Source organism: Podarcis erhardii (assembly GCF_964252035.2).
Source record: "Podarcis erhardii genome assembly, chromosome: 16".
Taxonomy (NCBI): Eukaryota; Metazoa; Chordata; class Lepidosauria; order Squamata; family Lacertidae; genus Podarcis; species Podarcis erhardii.
Genome location: NC_138514.1, coordinates 24018321 through 24037565, shown reverse-complemented (window position 1 = coordinate 24037565; position 19245 = coordinate 24018321). Strand labels below are relative to the sequence as shown.

Here is a 19245-nt window from a genome sequence, read left to right as displayed (position 1 = left end):
TTACCCTCATCCCAGCTTTTCATTTTATTTCAGCTGTATAGTTTGGGCAGCAGGGGTGGGTGGAATCATTTTGTTGTTGTCATTGTTAAACAATTGGGAGTCTGAAATCTTTGCAGATCTACCAGTAGATCCTATTCCACCGTCTGCCCAGATGTGTTGTAGTGAATTGAGGTGGGGAGCTCCCGTTGCTGTGTCCCACCTCCTGCCAACCTAGCAGTTCGAAAGCATGCCAGCGCAAGTAGATAAATAGGTACCGCTGTGGCGGGAAGGTAAATGGCATTTCCGTGCCTTCTGGCACTCGTCACAGTGTTTCATGTGCCAGAAGCGGTTTAGTCATGCTGGCCACAGGACCCGGAAAGCTGTCTGTGGACAGACACCAGCTCCCTCGGCCTGTAAAGCGAGATGAGTGCCACACCCCATAATCACCTTTGACTGGACTTAACTGTCCAGGGGTCCTTTACCTTAGTGAACTGAGTGTCAGACTTGGACCAGGGTGACAAGGCTTGGAGTCACTGCTCACCTAAGAAGCTTTCTTAGCAATGCTGGGAGTTCACTATCTCCCGGACAGGATGGCCTCTGCGTATGCTGCCCTCAGTTCCTTGGCGGAAGAGCAGGATATAGCTGAGATAGACAAGCAGTTAATTTTTTAGATTCTCCAGTGAAGATTCTAATTAATCCCATGTGAATTTGCTGCAGGTGTGGTATGCCGCTTCGTATGCTGAATTTGTCAATCAGAAAATCCATGATGTATCTGAAGAGGAAAGGAAAGGTATCTATCTCCTTTTTACGTTTCCAGTTGATTGTTTAAATCATAGAGTATATTGCAGCACTGAATTAGCACTAGCAGGTGAAATTTTGCATGCCTAGCTCCAGCTAGACTCAAATAATAATTGGATCTAGGTTAAGGCTTCATTGCCAAGTTTTGTTTGTTGTTAAATATGCTTCTGCATAATTAGTGGTACACATTAAAAGAGGCTGCCTTTTATTGATGCACATGGTAATAGCTGCTGTTGGCAAACATGGCCTGCAATTGAAGTACCCCCCAAAATCCCCCTTTTCGTTCCCATCACTATGATGGATGGTGCACAGACACTATCAGATCGAGTGCTTATGCAAAAACGGAGCTTGAAAACAAATATAAGTTCTAGTTGCTTCATGGAAAGATTGATAGAAACGAAACCTCAGAAATCTAATCTGATCTACGGACTGAGCTCTTCACTGTCTGTGATTCACTGTGGTGCAGAATTTGCACTTACTTTAAAACAAAAATTCAAGCATCTAGTTCTCATGATTGAGATAGGTTTGAAAATCTGCTGATCCTGGGTTCAGTCTATGCAGTTCATGTATATTTCAAGCAATATGTGCAGTAACCATATTCAATTGGCTGCTAGTATTTTCCAAAGCTGCAATAGACAGGAGCAAAGACCCTGCTTGATTTCCTAACTTTCCTTCTTTCATTCCAGGCATGTCCTCCCATCCATTCCCATTCCTCCTGTCCTTGGTAGTCTTATACATTTAATTCATGTCTTCTCCTGGCCAAAAATCCCATGTTATCCAAAAAAAACCCCAAACCACCATTGAATTCAGAGTAAAATATTCAAACTGAGTTTATGCAAAATAAATGTTGTAGGAGTGAATAATTTATTTGGAGTGCAGAATTTAAGTTATAGCAACAGCCAGAAAGGCTTTTTCTAGTAGGTAAACTACAGAGCAGCTGAGCACTTCTGTAAGGTGTAAGAACAAGAGGGAATGGGGATGTAGTATTCCCTGTCTTCTTATAATCTTCTCTGTCCTTCTGTGTGCCTAACCCATGTTTAGAGGGGAATAAAATACAGACTATGAGCAAAAGGTGTGTAGAGCATATTCCTTAGTCAGTCTGATCTCTGTGGCCCCCTGAAAGTACAGAGGATGGAGGGGGGGAGTCTTTAGTAGAAATCTGAAAAGCTTGGTGGCGTCTGAAGTTTTCCTTATTGATTGGTCTAACTTGAAAATGCAGTTCTCCGAGAACAAGAAAAAAACTGGCCATGTTATGAGTGCAACCGACGGTTCATGAGCTCAGAGCAGCTCCAGCAGCACCTGAACTCCCATGATGAAAAGCTGGATTTCTTCAGCAGGTATTTATAAGTGTGCAGAAGCTCAGCTTTTCAAAGCTGAGTTGTTCCCTGCAGGTTCTTGTTTGAAAGCACATAGAGAGAGAGAGAGAGAGTTTGATTTCCTAAGAAGAATGTACAGAGACTATTTTCTCCTGAAGGTTGTGTGCCACAATCTCCTGAGCTCAAAGGTGAGAGCCCCTTTCTCCAGTAATGGGCTGGATTGCTCTTGTGCCACGTTGAAGCGAGTGGGGCACATTTATGTATTGCAGAAGTTCAAAAGGTCAGGACCCCAACCAGTTAACTAAACAGCAGAATGGCCTTTAATGTCCACATGGAGTGTGTGCCCTCCTTGACTGCAGGAGTGCTATTGTATTTGTTTCCTTCTTTCAGGCCTCTCCCCTTTGCCCAAGGTCCATTTGGGACTGGGAGGCTAGTATGTTGCTGCTCACCTCTGGAATCTCCCATGCTGCATAGCGGGAGATAGAGGATGTGCTCAGGGATCATTCTAGGGTTTCATAAGTCAACCCATGTCCCGAACGATCGAAACCCAGAAGTGAGTGTTCCAGCTTTCAAACGTTCTTTTGGAAGCCGAATGTTCAACGGGGCTTCCACGACTTCTTATTGGCTGCAGGAAGCTCCACTTTGGTTTTCGAACATTTTGGAAGTCGAATAGACTTCCAGAACGGATTCTGTTCGACTTTTGAGGTACGACTGTATAGCCTCCAGTTGCCTCCAGTGCTGGTCATATTCAGAGTAGCCCCCTTGAAATAAATGAACATGGTTAAGTTAGACACATTCATTCCAGTGGGACTACTCTGAGTAAAGCCAAATTGGATACAACCCTTTGATGGAATGAAAGAATGGGGCAATTTCAGGAGATATTTGGGGCCACATTAAATGAGGATGTGACCCTGGGGGGACTAAACTGACATTTTCATGTTTACAGCAGTGATCTGGACTATGTTCCAGGGCATATCCCTGGATACCAGATGCTGAGGGCAAACAAGAAGGGAGGGTTATTGTCTTTGTGGCATGCTACCTGGAAGCCTCTGGCTGTTCATTTCTGAAAGCCCCATTGTACAGCCTGTTCCCATGTTTCACCACAGGAATATGTGTCTTTGGCAACTGATAGAAGTCTGAAAGACTTTTGCTAAATTGACTGGACCCATGAGACTTAGGAATACAGATCGCTCCCCTCTCTAACTCAGTTTCCTATATATTTTGCAGAGCAAGAGGCAGAGGTCGTGGAAGAGGAAAACGAAGATTTGGACCAGGCAGGCGACCGGGTCGCCCTCCTAAATTTATGCGCTTAGAAGTAACAAGTGAAAATGGAGGAAAATGTGCGGAAGGGACACAGGTATTGTTTGGTAGCAGCAGGCAAAGGAGTTTCCAATGAAATTGGGAGCATGAGTTTGCTTAACTGCTTTCCTGATCATTCCCCCAGGCCATATAAAGTTGACTCAGAACTAGCCTGGGAAGGGGTATCTCAGTAGCCTCTGTCATCAATGAATTTCCAGTGCTGAATACATACAAGGGATGTTGAAGTTGCATCAGAAATATCCTCAGCAGCATTTGCCCATCGGCAATTCTGTGCTGCAAAAAATTAGCAAAACAAGGAGAACTATCTTAAATTGTCACGCAGTATACAAATTTAATAAATAAAATAAAAAACCATGCCCCTTCTTTTTCTGATATGAAATGGACCTTGTTCTGCAAAACCAGCGTAGCCTAACCATCATTGCTGTACCACCAGCAGCTAGACTGGTGACTGGGCGGCCGCCGAGACCACATAACACCGGTCTTGAAAGACCTACATTGGCTCCCAGTATGTTTCGGAGCACAATTCAAAGTGTTGGTGTTGACCTTTAAAGCCCTAAACGGCCTCGGCCCAGTATACCTGAAGGAGCGTCTCCACCCGCAACGTTCTGCCCGGATGCTGAGGTCCAGCGCCGAGGGCCTTCTGGCGGTTCCCTCACTGCGAGAAGCAAAGCTACAGGGAACCAGACAGAGGGCCTTCTCAGTAGTGGCGCCCGCCCCGTGGAACACCCTCCCATCGGATGTCAAAGAGATAAACAACTACCTGACATTCAGAAGACATCTTAAGGCAGCCCTGTTCAGGGAAGTTTTTAATGTGTGACATCTTAGTGTATTCTTGGTCTTTGTGGAAGCCACCCAGAGTGGCTGGGGAAACCCAGCCAGATGGGCGCGGTACAAATAAATTATTATTATTATTATTATTATTATTATTATTATTATTATTATTACTACTATTACTACTACCATAATATGGCGGGCAGCGATATGACCACCATCCATTTGATTTGCAATTTCAGGACTTGCTGCATTTCTCCAGCAAGGGGCAGTTTGATGAGGCTGGGCAAGCCACGCTGAACGGATTGGACCAACAGGAACAAACACCGGTGCCACAAGAGACGCCATCATCCTTGGATCAGCAGCCTGAGAGCCACCCTTTACAGCTCCAGCCGCATGAACAAACTGTGGTGGCTACCCAGAGCACAATGACAGCAGACGACATGCGGAGAGCTAAGCGTATCCGGGTAAGCGAAGAACTCAGCAGCTGGCTGGGGCTGTGTGTGCTCCCTGCGTGTCTGTGGGTTTACTGTTAAGGTCATCACCATTTTTACTGGCTCTGTTCGAACCCCTTTAGACAGCAGACTGATATGCAGAAGTTAAGCCGGCAGTGTCCCCCACACCCCACCCCATAATTATATTTCCAGGCTTAAAAGGTTTTGTCTCCTTAATTAATGCATGTCAGGCTAATCTCTTAAAGAAAGGGTTGCCAATGTGCTGTGCTCCAGATGTTGCTGGACTTCAGCTCTCATCATCTGTGCTGATGATTTATTTATTTAGATCATTTGTACACCACTGTTCAGCCAAAAAAGTTTCCCAGAACGGCATACATACAGTCTGTTAAAACCAGACAGTCCCTTCCTGCAGGCTTGCAATCTAATAAACACCATGACCATTCTGGCTGGGGCTGATGGGAGTTGTAGTCCAACAACATCTGTAGGGCACCATATTGACTACCCCTGCTCTAAGGCTCAGAAGCAGGGCTAGTCAAAATAATTGGTAGCCTTATTTGTAAGTGTGGAGTCCGGCATTTTGTGGAAAAACTGATGCCCCGAGAACCTCAGATTTCATGTTGTAAAACAAAGAGCTTTAGCCATTTTGGGGCACAGACTCAGACACCAGAAGGTAGAGGTTGATAGACCTAGCAGTCAGTGGCTGGAATTTCAGTGCCCCAAATAACTTCCATAGCCATCTATGTTGGTTTATTTACCATACCTTTCCTCACTATTCCTTTCATTATTTGCCTTCTCTTGCTCTCCTACTCCAAAAAGAAATTGTATGAAAATCTGTGTCTTCTAAACAGTAACTTTTGCTGGATAAGACATACATATTTAATATTCATACTTAATTTATATGGGGTATAGAATTAGTGTCCTTTGTTCAAAATTGGGGAAGGGTGGTTTGCTGTAAAGTATGCACAGCCCCTCATTTGCTATTTTCCACTCAAAGTTTGATTTGCCTCTTAGTTACTGCTGACCTTTTACCCGAAATTGGTGTCAGCTTCTAAACTTCCTACACCCGACATTTCAGGCAGAGAACATCTCATCGCTCATAAAAAGAAGACAGACTTCGCGCTAAGAGATGGTTGCCTCTTTGCGGATGCTTGATTTGCCTGCTGGTTACTGCTGACCTTTTTACCTTAAATTGGTGTCAATCTCTAAACTTCTTGCGTGACATTTCAGGCTGAGCACATCCCACTGCCGCTGCAAAGACAAACTTCACACAAATTGCTCGGTGCCTCTCCTGATGCTAGGAGGAACTGGGCAGCAATTGAAGTTGATTAGATTCATGATGCTCAGCTAGTCCTTCCTGGGAATCTAGTGCATCCAGTCTGGCAGGCAGGCGTATTCCAATCTGCCGCATGAAGTGGGGTGGACTAGCGGGCTGCTCGCAGCACTATCTGTGTGTATGTCGCTGTGCTCTTGCTGTTGGAAGACATTGGCAAAGAGGCACCATGACCTTGGCCCATATCCATTTTTCCTTCGAAGGCAAAGATTTTGTTTAATGATAAAGTTCTTTTGCAGGGGGCTGCAGACCTTTGCGATATTAAAGCCTGCATTGAGAACTCTGTATACCAAAAACAAATACCCTGAGCCCACGCTTTCTGGCAGCTGCGTGCTACTCTTCTGTCAAGTTTAAGAGGGAAATTATTCAGACAAGTAAACCTCCAAACTGTTCAGTTGGAAGATCAGTTTGTGTAGCTTAAATACTTCTTTCCCCATCCTTCTTTCTGTGCGTAAGATTTTGGTTGCAAAAAGAAACAGCTGAAAACAGGTTGAGCTTTCATTTGCTTGTAGCTTCAGAGGGCTGGCTTTTCTTTCTTTTTCAAAAAGTGTGTGGATGCCTTAAAGAAAGAGATTGAGCAAGATCTAAGTTAATTGCACTGGGGTGAATTCAACACCATCAAAGAACTTGCTCCACATGCAAGTTGGCATGTTAAGAGTACACCTTGGCAATGCTTCCTTATTGGCCGAAGAACATTCACCTCCCCCAATACAGAAATAGCAATGCATATCAAATAGGTTTTTTAAATATAATTTGTTTTACAAGAAGAAGAAGAAGAAGAAGAAGAGTTTGGATTTGATATCCCGCCTTTCACTCCCCTTCAGGAGTCTCAAAGCAGCTAACATTCTCCTTTCCCTTCCTCCCCCACAACAAACACTCTGTGAGGTGAGTGGGGCTGAGAGACTTCAGAGAAGTGTGACTGGCCCAAGGTCACCCAGCAGCTGCATGTGGAGGAGCGGAGATGCGAACCCGGTTCCCCAGATTACAAGACTACCGCTCCTAACCACTACACCACACTGGCTCTGAAGCTTTATCGCATACTAAAGTGTATTTTTAAAAATCACTTGCTTTTTTTGCATAGCAAGTTTATCAACTGTTTATCAACATTCCCTGAAAATCTTTTGACTTCCCCTTCAAATGCATTGGGTTAGAATCTCTAATGGAATGTTGTGAGAAGTATCTGAGTATTTAAGGCCGGGTGTCATTTTTAAATGCATCATTTATGTGAAAACATTTTGGAGGACTACATTATATAGGCATCTGTAGTCTGCTTGTGTATTTCGCATTGCAGCATGATTACACTTTGCTGTCTGCAGTTTCCATCTTCTGCTGTGTTAGTTGAGTTTTTTCCTTGGCAGTTTTGGCATGCCACAACTCGCTGTCTTCTTGCTGAATCCTGGCCATGCTTCCTCGTCATTCATGTTAGAAGATTCAGGGCAGACAAAAGAAAGCATTATCCACACAGTGCATAGTCTAAACTATGGAATTTGCTCCCACAAGATGTTGTGATGGGTACCAACCTGGGTGGTGTTATAAGAGGATTAGACAAATTAATGGAGGAGAAGGCTAGCAAGGTCCACCAACCCTGATGGACAAATTCTTCCTCCATTGTATGTATGCTTCTGAATACCTTTTGCTGGAAACTTCGGAGGGGAGAGTGCTGCTGTACCCTGCCAAGGCTCTTCAGGATGAAATTACAGATATACCTATGGGACACAGCAGAGGCACAGAAAAACAACAGCAGCCACCTGCTCCTTAGTTCTGAAAGGCCCCATTCTAGGAAAACACTTCTCTTGGGGCCCTATGGGGTTGCATTCGGCTAACCTTTACCTAGAGTAGACCCAGCGCAGTCTTTAGCATATGCGCCGCCGGGGTGCAAAGATCCGCCCAGCGCCCCCAAATTTAGTTTTGCCCCCAAATTAACTTTTATTATGCTTATGTCAGACACCACACTTACACCTTATCTCTTGTTTACAAGTCAAGCGCCGCCATTGTGAATGGCTAGCGCAGCGTGTCTTTGGTAAATGAGCGCACAAAGTTGAAAGTCCTTTAGTGAAACAGTAGGTATACATTTCAGTATACCTAGGTATGTATGTATTTTGTTTTTGTAGCTTGATCAAAACAGCGGTGGGTGCTTGGCGCCCCCCAGAATTTGGCACCCAGGTGCCCCACACCCCGGGTAAAGATGGCCCTGAGTAGACCCACTGAAATGAATGACCATGACTAACTTTAGTGCGTCTGCTCTGAGTAAAAGTTTGTTGAATACAACACTTAGTGTCTTAATTCTAGAATATCAGGCTACAAAAGCCCTTTTGTAATGGTTTCCTGCAGAAGCTTCTGTTTTACAGTCTGATGTGTAACGGATATTTCTCCAATCTCACCCCGCCCCCCGTGCTTTCTGCTCAGTTGGAAGTGCAGGCCTGTTTGCTTGGTGTGTGTTTTTACTCCCTCTGCTCTGCATAACTTCATAAAACTGCCTACCATGTTACTTCCTGTTAGCTTCCAATGGATTTGCTAGTCCCATTTTCCCTCCTGCTATTAGGTAACAGATTTCATCAGTCATTTTGTGGCTTGTATCATAGAAAACTAGGATGTTGGGCTAGAGCCCTTCTCCCTGACATTATGGCTTTCTGTTTGCAGGGAAGGTATGTTGTTATTTTTTCACACACGGAAGCATTCAAATATGTGCTTCCCCACATATGACCTTAAATAGTAATAGTCCTTGGGGAGAGTAGGCTGTATCACCTTATGTTTCCAAGTGTGTAAGAACTTTTCCTCCAATTATTAGGCTTCTGAGGCAAATAATGAGCTGCCAGATTCTTTCCCAGAACAGCTATTTATAGCAGTACAGTGGTACCTTGGGTTACATACGCTTCAGGTCACATACGCTTCAGTTTACAGACTCCGCTAACCCAGAAATAGTACCTCAGGTTAAGAAGTTTGCTTCAGGATGAGAACAGAAATTGTGCTCCGGTGGCATGGCAGCAGTGGGAGGCCCCATTGGCTAAAGTGGTGCTTCAGGTTATGAACAGTTTCAGGTTAAGAATGGACCTCCAGAATGAATTAAGTACTTAACCTGAGGTACCACTGTATAGCTTTATACCCTTTCTCATATCCACCTGCTCAACAACCCTTTGAGGTAGGTTGCCTTTCCATTCCACTTTCCATTCAGGAGATAAAAGCTGAGGGGGGTAGTGACTGGCTTAAAGACACACAGGACTGGTTTACACAAGTTATGTCTACGAATGAGCTTCCTTACTATTCTGGATATGCATTTCCATGGGGGAGGTTTTTAGCAAGCAAACTGAGCAATCACAGATACAGCTGGCAGCAATTCCTGCGATTGCAGTGGCAGAAAAAAATGCTGCTGGGATTCCAAGAACCTGCCAGATATAGTTGTTATTGCTGTATTCAACATTTTTCCATGCAAGCAAGTGGCTGTGGAACATTAGGATTATTTGTAATTAGGCGGAAAAAGCCATATTTGACTCGGGCACCATCTGCACTACACACTACACATTTAAAGCACTTTTGAACCACTTTAAACTAATGGTTTCCCCCAAGGAATCCTGGGAATGGTTGTTTGTTAAGGGTGTTGAGAGTTGTTGGGAGCCACCTATTTCCCTCATGGAACTATCGTTCCCAGAGTTCCCTTGGAAGAGGAATTGTTCATTTAACCCAGTGATGGCCAAATTTGGCCCTCCAGCTGTTTTGGGACTACAATTCCCATCATCCCTGACCCACTGGTCCTGCTAGCTAGGGATCATGGGAGTTGGAGTCCCAAAACAGCTGGAGGGCCAAGTTTGGCCATCACTGGTTTAACCAGTCTGGAAATTGTAGCCTTGGGAGGGAAGCAGGGGTCTCCTAACGACTCTCAATACACTTGAAAAACTACGGTTCCCAGGATTCTTTGGGAAAAGACACAGCTGCTGAAAGCAGCATCACGGGGCTTAAATACATAGTGCAGATGGGACCATGAGCTCATAGACTCCCTTGTGTATGGCTTGGGTGCTTCTATTGGTAACCCAAAGGGAGTCTAAATTCTCCTTCTGACCATATCCCCTTGGGCATCATCAAGTATCCCCTTGGGCTACTCCGGACGGTGCTCTAACCATTGAGAGCAGTGCGAGGAGATAGATGTGTAAGAATGAGAGGGGGGAAACCAGTTTCCATGTAGCCCTTTGGATTGCAGCTATAGAATGCTGTGCAACAGCTGTCCCTCATACAGTGGTACCTCGGGTTAAGTACTTAATTCATTCCGGAGGCCCGTACTTAACCTGAAACTGTTCTTAACCTAAAGCACCACTTTAGCTAATGGGGCCTCCTTCTGCTGCCGTGCTGCCAGAGCACAATTTCTGTTCTCATCCTTTTTTTTTATTTTATAAATAATATTTATTAGGTTTTCCAATAAAAACATACAAATACAAAACAACTACAATGAAAACAAACACAAACAAAAAATAACAAGTATAATTTCAAAACTTATTTTCTCAACCTTATTTCCCCGACTTCCTCATACCTCACCATTTTGTATTCTAATTTCATTATTCCATCAGCAAGTCCATTCCCTTATTTCCCAAAATTTTTTTACTAATTCCATTTCTTTTCTTACTCTAATATCTCTGAAAACCAATATTTTTAAATCCATGTCAATCTAACATTCTTTAATCTTGTAATATTTATTAAAATAGTCCTTAAATTTCTTCCAATCTTCTTCCACTGTCTCTTTCTCCTGGTCTCGGATTCTGCCCGTCATCTCTGCCAGTCCCATATATTCTGTCATCTTCATCTGCCATTTTTCTGTTCTCATCCTGAAGCAAAGTTCTTAACCTGAAGCACTATTTCTGGGTTAGCGGAGTCTGTAATCTGAAGCGAATGTAACCTGAAGCGTATGTAACTCGAGGTACCACTGTATAGCAGCAGAGGTAAATACTTTCTCTCTTTTATAGCCAGAACTGAAGGAGCCTAAACAGATTTCAACAAACATTTATGACCATGGGGAATGTTGCAGTGCCCTGCGCTGCCCTGCACCTTCTTTAAGAGGCTGAGTAGGACACCTGAAGGAGAGACCCTGGCAGGTGTTTCTCAAGCCCCAGCTCTACGCACCTGACAGGCACTTTCCAATTCCAAGCAGAGCTTCTGTCCATGTGGCATTAAACTTTCCTTCGCCACAGTTCAGTTGCACTGCTAACTTGGGAATGTGAAAGTGTTTCCACAAGCCTGATGTGTGGGGATGTGCGGTGCATGCTAATAACTTACATGGTTAAATACAGTTGCTTCCTCTGTCTCGCCCTGCGATTCCCCACCCCCCTCCTTGTTGGTATGGATCAGAATTAATATTTAATGTCTGAGAAGTAGAGTGGAAAACAGACAATGGTTAATAATAGAAGAGAAATTGCAGCCCGAGAGTGCAAATTTTCTTGGCTGTTTTCTCCCACTCGGTGGGGGTATATGGAGTCCTGCTGCCTTTTCAATCTTTTGCTGGGCTGGTGTCTTGTAATTGGAGATCGCATGTACAAAAACATAGAAATGGCTCCCACGCCAGCTACCTGCCAGCATCAAAATTCCTCTTTAATTACTGAAGCACGCAGGACACTTGGAAGCAAGGCTGCAAAACCAGCTGTGAACTGTTCCCACTGAAGCCAAAGCAGAGATTAAGAGAGATGACTCTGTTGCAATGGGTTAATCTGGAAGGACATAAGTGTGTGTGTGTTGGATTTTTTTTTTTTAGTGCTATTTAACATGAATGTAAGTGGATACTAAGGTGAAGGTACACATAGCATTTGAAGAGCAACAGGGGTGGTGTAATAGCATCTTCACTGCCCTTCAAACACATGCTTTATTATTATTATTTGTCCTAGACTGAGCTGTGAAGAAATAATGAAATGGTTCACGTTTTGGGTATAGGAAAGGTTGAATCAAGTGAAAGTCATTTCCTTTGTTTTAGGGAAACAAATGCTAATTGTGGTGGGTGCCTATTGGTTTGCACCCATGACATCACAAATACGCTTCTCTCCCTTTCCCTTCCTGCATCTCAGAAAAGTCAGCCATTCTTGAAATTATTCTGATAATCTTTGGAATGCAAAAGACAGACACATGTGCCTCTCAATTAAACAAACAAAAAACTTGCAAGGTTGTGTGCTTGCCCACACAGAATTGCCCTGTGATATAGAAAGTGACTTGTTTTCTTCTTCCATCTAAAAAAAACCCCCACCAACCTTTTGCAGTGGATGGAGTGCATTTCTGTTTTCCACCATGTAGCAAACATCTGAATATTATTTTATTAAAAGAGCACTGAGGCTTTTATTGCAGCAACAAAGCTAACACCTTAGCAGCAAGGTTCCAATTTACCTTTTGGTTGGCTGTTTCAGTTTTGAGACTGAATAGGAGCCATGGTAACTGAAAGACTTTAGAAGAATTAACATTGGCTATCCTAATGTTACATCTATCTTTTCTGAAGCATGCATAATTAAGATCTTGCACTAGCAGAAAACAAGATGCATTTCTCCCCAGTGTGGATAAATGGTTAAGTCCAAATCTGCAGTGTTGTTTGTGAGCATAGATAAAGTAGAGGTTAGTTGTTCTAGATTAACTCATTTGTGATGTGAAATCATGCATGTACCCTAAAAATTTCTTCACAGAGTGGGAAGAAGACTATTGTGGCTCAGTTCAATCTATATCCCATTAAGTTCATGCAAAAATTCCCCTTGCGTTTAGTGACTCTAAATCAACCCTGAATATTATACTGGAGGCATTAATTTTTACCTGTTGCCCTTTTTTAATTGTGATTCAAGGCTTGGTACAGTAAAATCTCCCTTTATTGCTATAATGAAGAGTAGATGTTACAACCTGCATACAGATTAAGTATAGCATGTATTTGTAATTGTATTTAAAGAGAAAGAAAAGGGACAAAATGGCTCCAAGAAAGGAGAAAGCTACAGACAAAAAACTCCATAATTACTTAAATGAGTTTTTGTCACGTGTATTAATGACAGCCAATTATCGTTAGTTTCTCTACTACTAAACACATTTTGTTCTCTGTGACTAAGTTTGATTAGCCTGTGTTTTCCCAAGTCTGAATAAGTAATGTTTTGTTTGTGGTTAATATTTTGCCTCACACTATCATTGTTAAGATTCATTTGGTTTCCAGAGATCATGAGTCATACTTAAAAGAAAATGATGGGTTTTCTAATGTACGTCTAATTAACAGAATGAAAACTGAATTTTTCTTTTTGCTCAGCTATACAAAATATTGAGAAGGAAAGAAGCAGTCCCAGAGCATTCAAGTTAGCATCTAAGGAGCTGCAGCTCTAGTGCCTAATCTATTGGATGCCTCAGATTTTGAATAATCTGGGAGACGAGTGCTCCCCCCCCCCCGTAGAAAAATAGGTACCAGTACTCACCATTAAGTTGTTACAATAAGTGCCACACTTTTTAACAACAAAAAAGAGGTTCTGGTACTGCATATCCTTGAGTACCCCCTGGGGGAAAAAGCACTGTGGGGGAGGCAAGCATTTAATTCTCAACATGATCCTTTGTTAGATTCAGCTGGAGTCTTGTGAAACATTCGTAACAGCTGAAGCATTGCTTTCGTTGTCTGGCAAAAAGGATGAGTAACTTGCTTGCCTCTTGCAATTCTTGGACCAGAAGCTGTCAAGCTTGGGGTGGGGTGGCTGTGGGTGTCCAGATATTGTTGTCCTACAACTCCTACCAGCTGTGATCACTAGGACCTTTGCACTTAACGGGACTGCCTCTCCTGGTATGTCCCGCAGAGGACCCTAAGGTCCATGAATAATAATAGCTGAAAGGTCCCGGACCCTAAGGAAGCCAGACTATCCTCCACCAGGGCCAGGGCTTTTTCAGTGACGGCTCCGACCTGGTGGAATGCTCTGTCCCACGAGACTAGGGCCCTGCAGGACTTAATCTCCTTCCGCAGGGCCTGTAAGACAGAGCTATTTCCGCTTGGCCTTCAATTTGAAATATCCTGATTCTCTATTCCCTTTTCCTTTTCCTCTTCTATGAAGAAACCCTTTCTGAGACCCCACATTTAAATTCTTCCCTGGTTTCCTTGCTGGCCCTAGTAGGACCAGTTACCCCTGGTGATAATAATAATAATAATAATAATAATAATAATAATAATAATAATAATTTATTATTTATATCCCGCCCATCTGGCTGGGCCTCCCCAGCCACTCTGGGCAGCTTCCATGAAAACCAAAAATACAGTAAAATATCACACGTTAAAAACTTCCCTGAACAGGGCTGCCTTAAGATGTCTTCTGAATGTCAGGTAGTTGTTTATCGCTTTGACATCTGCTGGAAGGGCGTTCCACAGGGCGGGCGCCACTACCGAGAAGGCCCTCTGCCTGGTTCCCTGTAGCTTTGCTTCTCGCAATGAGGGAACCGCCAGAAGGCCCTCGGCGCTGGACCTCAGCGTCCGGGCAGAACGCTGGGGGTGGAGACGCTCCTTCAGGCTCTCCAACCAGCACAAGCTGTCCTAGCACGGGGGTGGGGATGTCTACTGACTGGGGTTTCCCCCCCACCCCCAAAAAATGACCCCCGGATTTTTGAATTTTATTGATATTGATGCTGCATTTTATGTTGTATTTTATGCTGTTTTATGCTGTTTTTAAGTCGCATTTTAATCAATGCTTTATATTTGCTGTTAGCCGCCCTGAGCCTGGTTTTTAAACCGGGAAGGGTGGGGTATAAATAAAAAAATATTATTACTTTACTATTAACCATGTGGACTAGGGCTGATGGGAAGAGCCACAGTCTCTCCCCCCCCCCCATGCTAGGACAGCTTGTGCTGGTTGGAGAGCCTCTTCTCCCCTCCTGTTAATCTGTAGTTAAGGAGACTATAGCTCAAGTGGTAGCAATGCTCATAGAAGGTCACAGATTCAGTCCCTGGCAGCTCGCATGGAACAGGAGTCACCATGCGTTTGCTGAGAATTACTGCCATTTGTTTTTCTGCCATGGAAGGCTTTCTTCCATAATGCAATGGGCCTGGAATAAATTGCATTTCAAACACCTGGGGGTTCTCTTTCTTTCTTTTGATTGAGATCCTCGAGTGTCACTGCCAGTCAGAGCAGAAGCTATTGGGCTAGATGGACAAATTAATCTGACCTGGCATAAAGTGTTCCTCTGATGTGATGTCTTCACACATCTGGGGTTTCCCTTACCCAGTTTCACATTATTGCTTGCAAGCAGGGGGTTTGCTAGGTGAGGAGGAAACGCTTAACATGACGGTGCCCTGTCATGTGTTTCCTTAACAGAAATAGGAGGGGGGGACCTGACACAGGAGAGTCGCTTTGGGCAGCAACCCAGTGATCTATGTGTGGTGCCACAAACTGCTAGATCAGGGCAAGAATCTGTCAAAATGTGTCTTGGTGCAAATGATGGGAAGTCATAATTCAAGCACTAAAGCCCTGTGTCTTCCTAGGCTCTGCTGCCGACTCACCGTTGTGTCCTTAGGCAAATCCATTTACCTCTCTTTCTGTTTCTCCGTGTGCAGACTGCAGATAGGTCCTAGGTGCTTTTTATGGAAACACAGCTAGCTAAAATCTTAGCTAGTTGACATGGCTTGTTTTTTTTTTAATGTATCTTTTCAGAACGCAGCTCTCCAGCACTTGTTCATCCGAAAGTCATTCCGTCCCTTCAAATGCTTGCACTGTGGGAAGGCGTTCCGTGATAAGGAAAAGTTAGATCAGCACTTACGGTTCCACGGGCGGGAAGGAAATTGTCCTCTGACCTGTGACATCTGCAACAAAGGCTTCATTAATACCAGTGCCCTGGAGAGTCACATGAAGTTCCACTTGGACCAGAAGACCTATTCTTGCATTTTCTGCCCCGAGTCCTTTGACCGCTTGGATCTGTTGAAAGATCACGTGGCGATCCACATTAACGATGGTTGTTTCACCTGCCCTACCTGTAAAAAGCGCTTTCCAGATTTTATCCAGGTGAGTAGTAGGTGAATCAAAAGCACTGACTTCTAAAGCTTTTGACAGCTTTGTTCTTAGCTGAGCCTCTTTGTTGTTTTGTTTTCTCACAACTGAGAGTTTGTAAGGAGTCCCAAGCTACAAGATTAATTGAGTTCTTTGCTTTGCACAGTAATTTCTGCGTAGGAAAAAATGTGCACACAGTCATTTATGAAATGCATTTTGAGAGTTTACTCTGCTTTCGGTGCTAGGGTTTGACAGCTTGACTTACTAATTAAAACAATGGCTCGAAACCAGTTACAACATTTTAACTGATTAATCATTTGCCTTCATAGCAATTAATTGAATAACAAATTGAATGCATTTAGGGATATTTACAAAAATGCGAAAACACAATTTAACAGACAGAAGCTATTCATTGTTACTGGAAAGGAAGTCTTTAATTCCTGCACTGAAGGGGTTGGACTGGGTGGCCTTTGGGCTCCCTTCCACCTCTGCAGTTCTCTGATTCTGATACTTTTATTTTATTCTTCATTACAGTAGCACTTTAGAAACAAAATAGCTTCAAAAACAGACAAACTGTGCCCTTCACTCCACCTTGCAAATTAAAATTTGATCCTGGAGAGAGTGACTGGCCTAAGGTCATGCAGTGAGTTTCGTGGCCAAGGGGGGTTTCAAACCCTGGTCTTCCAGGTCCATAGTCTGACACTCTAACCATTACACCATGCTGGTTGTCACAAGTAGACACTTGCCATCGCTGCCAGATGTTTACAAGGAGGGCACAGAAGAAACTGAGCCTCATTGTTGGAGAAGGCCCTTCTGACAGGGTCCAGTCTAAGATCTCAAAAAGGTTTAAGACGTGTTCCAATACAGGTCTGGCTTCAGCTGTGTTGAAGGCTGAGCCTTCAGCTCCTGTTGTTGTGCCATCATTGAAGGAAGAGATTCCTCTTTGGAGGCCCATGGATCCAAGGACCAGGAATCTGCTCCCCACCCAACTGGTGGTTAGTCTAAGCCAGCCTCCCCCACAACGAGGCAACCGCTTCTTTGGCACTGAAGCTAGAGAGAGCCTTGGATTCAAAATAGCCAGCATCTTCAGACTCTTTTGGCCCAAGAAACTGGTTAACCATCAGCTAATTTTCAAGACATGCCTACACATCCTCCACATGCTGCTGGTTTGCTGTGGGAACTTTTATGGTGCTACAGCGCTGTACATATATGATCCAAGCCGCTACAATTTTTGTTTCTGTTTTGGAATTTTTTACTACCCCATTCCATGCAGTTTTGTGTGCATAATTAAATATGTTTTATCTGTGAAGTGGCTATTACTTTTCAACTCCCTAAGTGCTTGCTTTGAAAAGATAAAGTAACAAAATCCCTCTGCGGTGTCATTAGCGCTGGAAAAAAAAGTAGGATCTGTTTTATCTTTAGTGCTCAGATGTTGAGGTTTCACTGGATGTTTTATCAGAGATCCTGCTGCAACTCGGATGAAACAAAGGCAGGATTCTTTCTTGGTACCACTTAGTACTTTTTTTGTGGGGGAGAGGTGTGGGGGAGACTTCTCTACCCCCCAAACGCTGAACAGAGCCGGATACAATTCTCAATCACAGCTCTGTTATGTAGTTGTTTGCTTATTGCATTCACTTGAGAGGACCCTGGATGAATGTGATAATCTTGCACCTGAGGGTCCAGGGGGAGGGGCAGGGAAGTTCCCTGGGGCAGAATGTGCACTGGCAAAGGCAAGGTCAGCCTCTGTTCCCCACAGCCCAGGGCTCCGGAGTATATATGGTATCTCAGGCATATTTCCAATGTCTGGGCCATTGTCTGGCAAACAAAGTAGGAAGAAAGTACACAGGTAAGCTGATTTCTTGATTCTGGAAAGTACTCAAAATGAATGAATGCCACTCTTGATTTGCGTAGTTAAGTACATAAGAAGAGCTCTCCTGGATCAGACCAATGGCTCCTCTAGTCTGGCCCAGATGCCTGTGGGAAATTCGCAAGCAGGATTTGAGCACAAGAGCACTCTCTCCTCCTGTGGTTTCCAGCAAACTGGTATTCCAAAGCATTGCTTCCTCCCAATTGTGGAGGCAGAGCACAGCTATCAGTGAGGAATGGGAATCAGGCATGGGGCAGCAATAAGACAATAAAGCACTTGACAAAACAGCTCAGTCCTAGTGGTCACAGCAACTTTTCCCAGTAGGTCTTGCCCCAATGAAAGAGCTGCAAGGACTGAAGGTTCCCACCTTCCCACTGCTCCCCAGTTCCTTCCCCAGCAGTCTAAGGCTTCACTGTCTTGCCTCTCATTGCTCCATCCGCTTCATTTCTCTGAGTTCTGGGAGACCAGGGGGGAGAGGAGCTGGTTGCAGCAGGAGGGGGAGACAGCCTGGCTTCCTCACCAGCCTGCCTCTTCTCTGCCTCTTGGCCCCCTTCCTCTCCAGCCTCTGCTCCTGCCTCTGATTCTGGACTCCTCTCTGCCAAAACCTCTTCCTGCTCACTAAACCCTGTTGCCTCTTCAGCTTCCGACACCTCCTCCCAGTCTGCTCCCTCTTCTCCCTCTCACTACTCATTGTCACCCTACCACCAGGCTCTGAGGCTGCTTCCCCAGGGGGTTCCAACTGGTGCCTCCCCCCCCCACTCCTCTGCATCCAGCCAGTCCATGACATCAACCATCATGGCCAGCCGTTCAGATCAAGACCTCTTGCAAGTGACAGGAAGGGGAACAAATGAACACATTCAAATTATTTTATTTCAGTGACCAAAGATCACAGACACAATTACTTTTGTCATCGTACAAAATAAATATTCTTTCTACTTCCCATTTCTCTCAAATAGCTCATCACTCGTTTTGTCCATTCTCTGAATCATAAACTCTTGATAGATCTCTGGATCCGATTATAGTTCCCTAATCATTGTATCTTTTTAAAAAGACAACTCAGTCATGCAGTGTCATCAATCCCAATAATTACTGATGAAAGTGCGATGGAGGATCATTTCCCCAAAGCTTCAAAACTCGGTCTTTTGGCCAGCAATGCAGCTATCCACAGCCAGCATTTTTCATGCTCATCATTGGCCCAGATAAACTGGATATATCCTAGATAGCAGCATTTGCCAATTGCCAGTTCCTCTCTTCCTAAGGCCACAGTATTATCCACTACTCTGTAGGCCAGAATAATCCATGCCACTAACAGATGAACAAATTATATACTATTACTACTACTTATAATAATCATAAACCACCTAAAATCACTAACCACAGTACTAAATTTAAAATAAAACAGGTCATGCCTGCAGACTTACTGTTTTTAAAAATGGCATTACCTAGCAGACAGGACTTAATAGGA

General features: G+C 44.0%; 1 protein-coding gene across 5 annotated transcripts in view; it reads left to right on the top strand.

Moving 5' to 3' along the window:
- Positions 1 to 19245, top strand: part of PRDM10 (PR/SET domain 10) — a 76433-nt gene that overhangs the window by 40893 nt on the left and 16295 nt on the right. For all 5 annotated transcript variants that reach the window (XM_081843071.1, XM_081843069.1, XM_081843070.1 and 2 more), the window contains 5 exons: positions 697 to 769; positions 1997 to 2114; positions 3321 to 3450; positions 4427 to 4651; positions 15581 to 15928. In XM_081843071.1, the coding sequence (XP_081699197.1) occupies positions 697 to 769; positions 1997 to 2114; positions 3321 to 3450; positions 4427 to 4651; positions 15581 to 15928 (894 nt within the window). The remainder of the gene's footprint in view (positions 1 to 696; positions 770 to 1996; positions 2115 to 3320; positions 3451 to 4426; positions 4652 to 15580; positions 15929 to 19245) is intronic.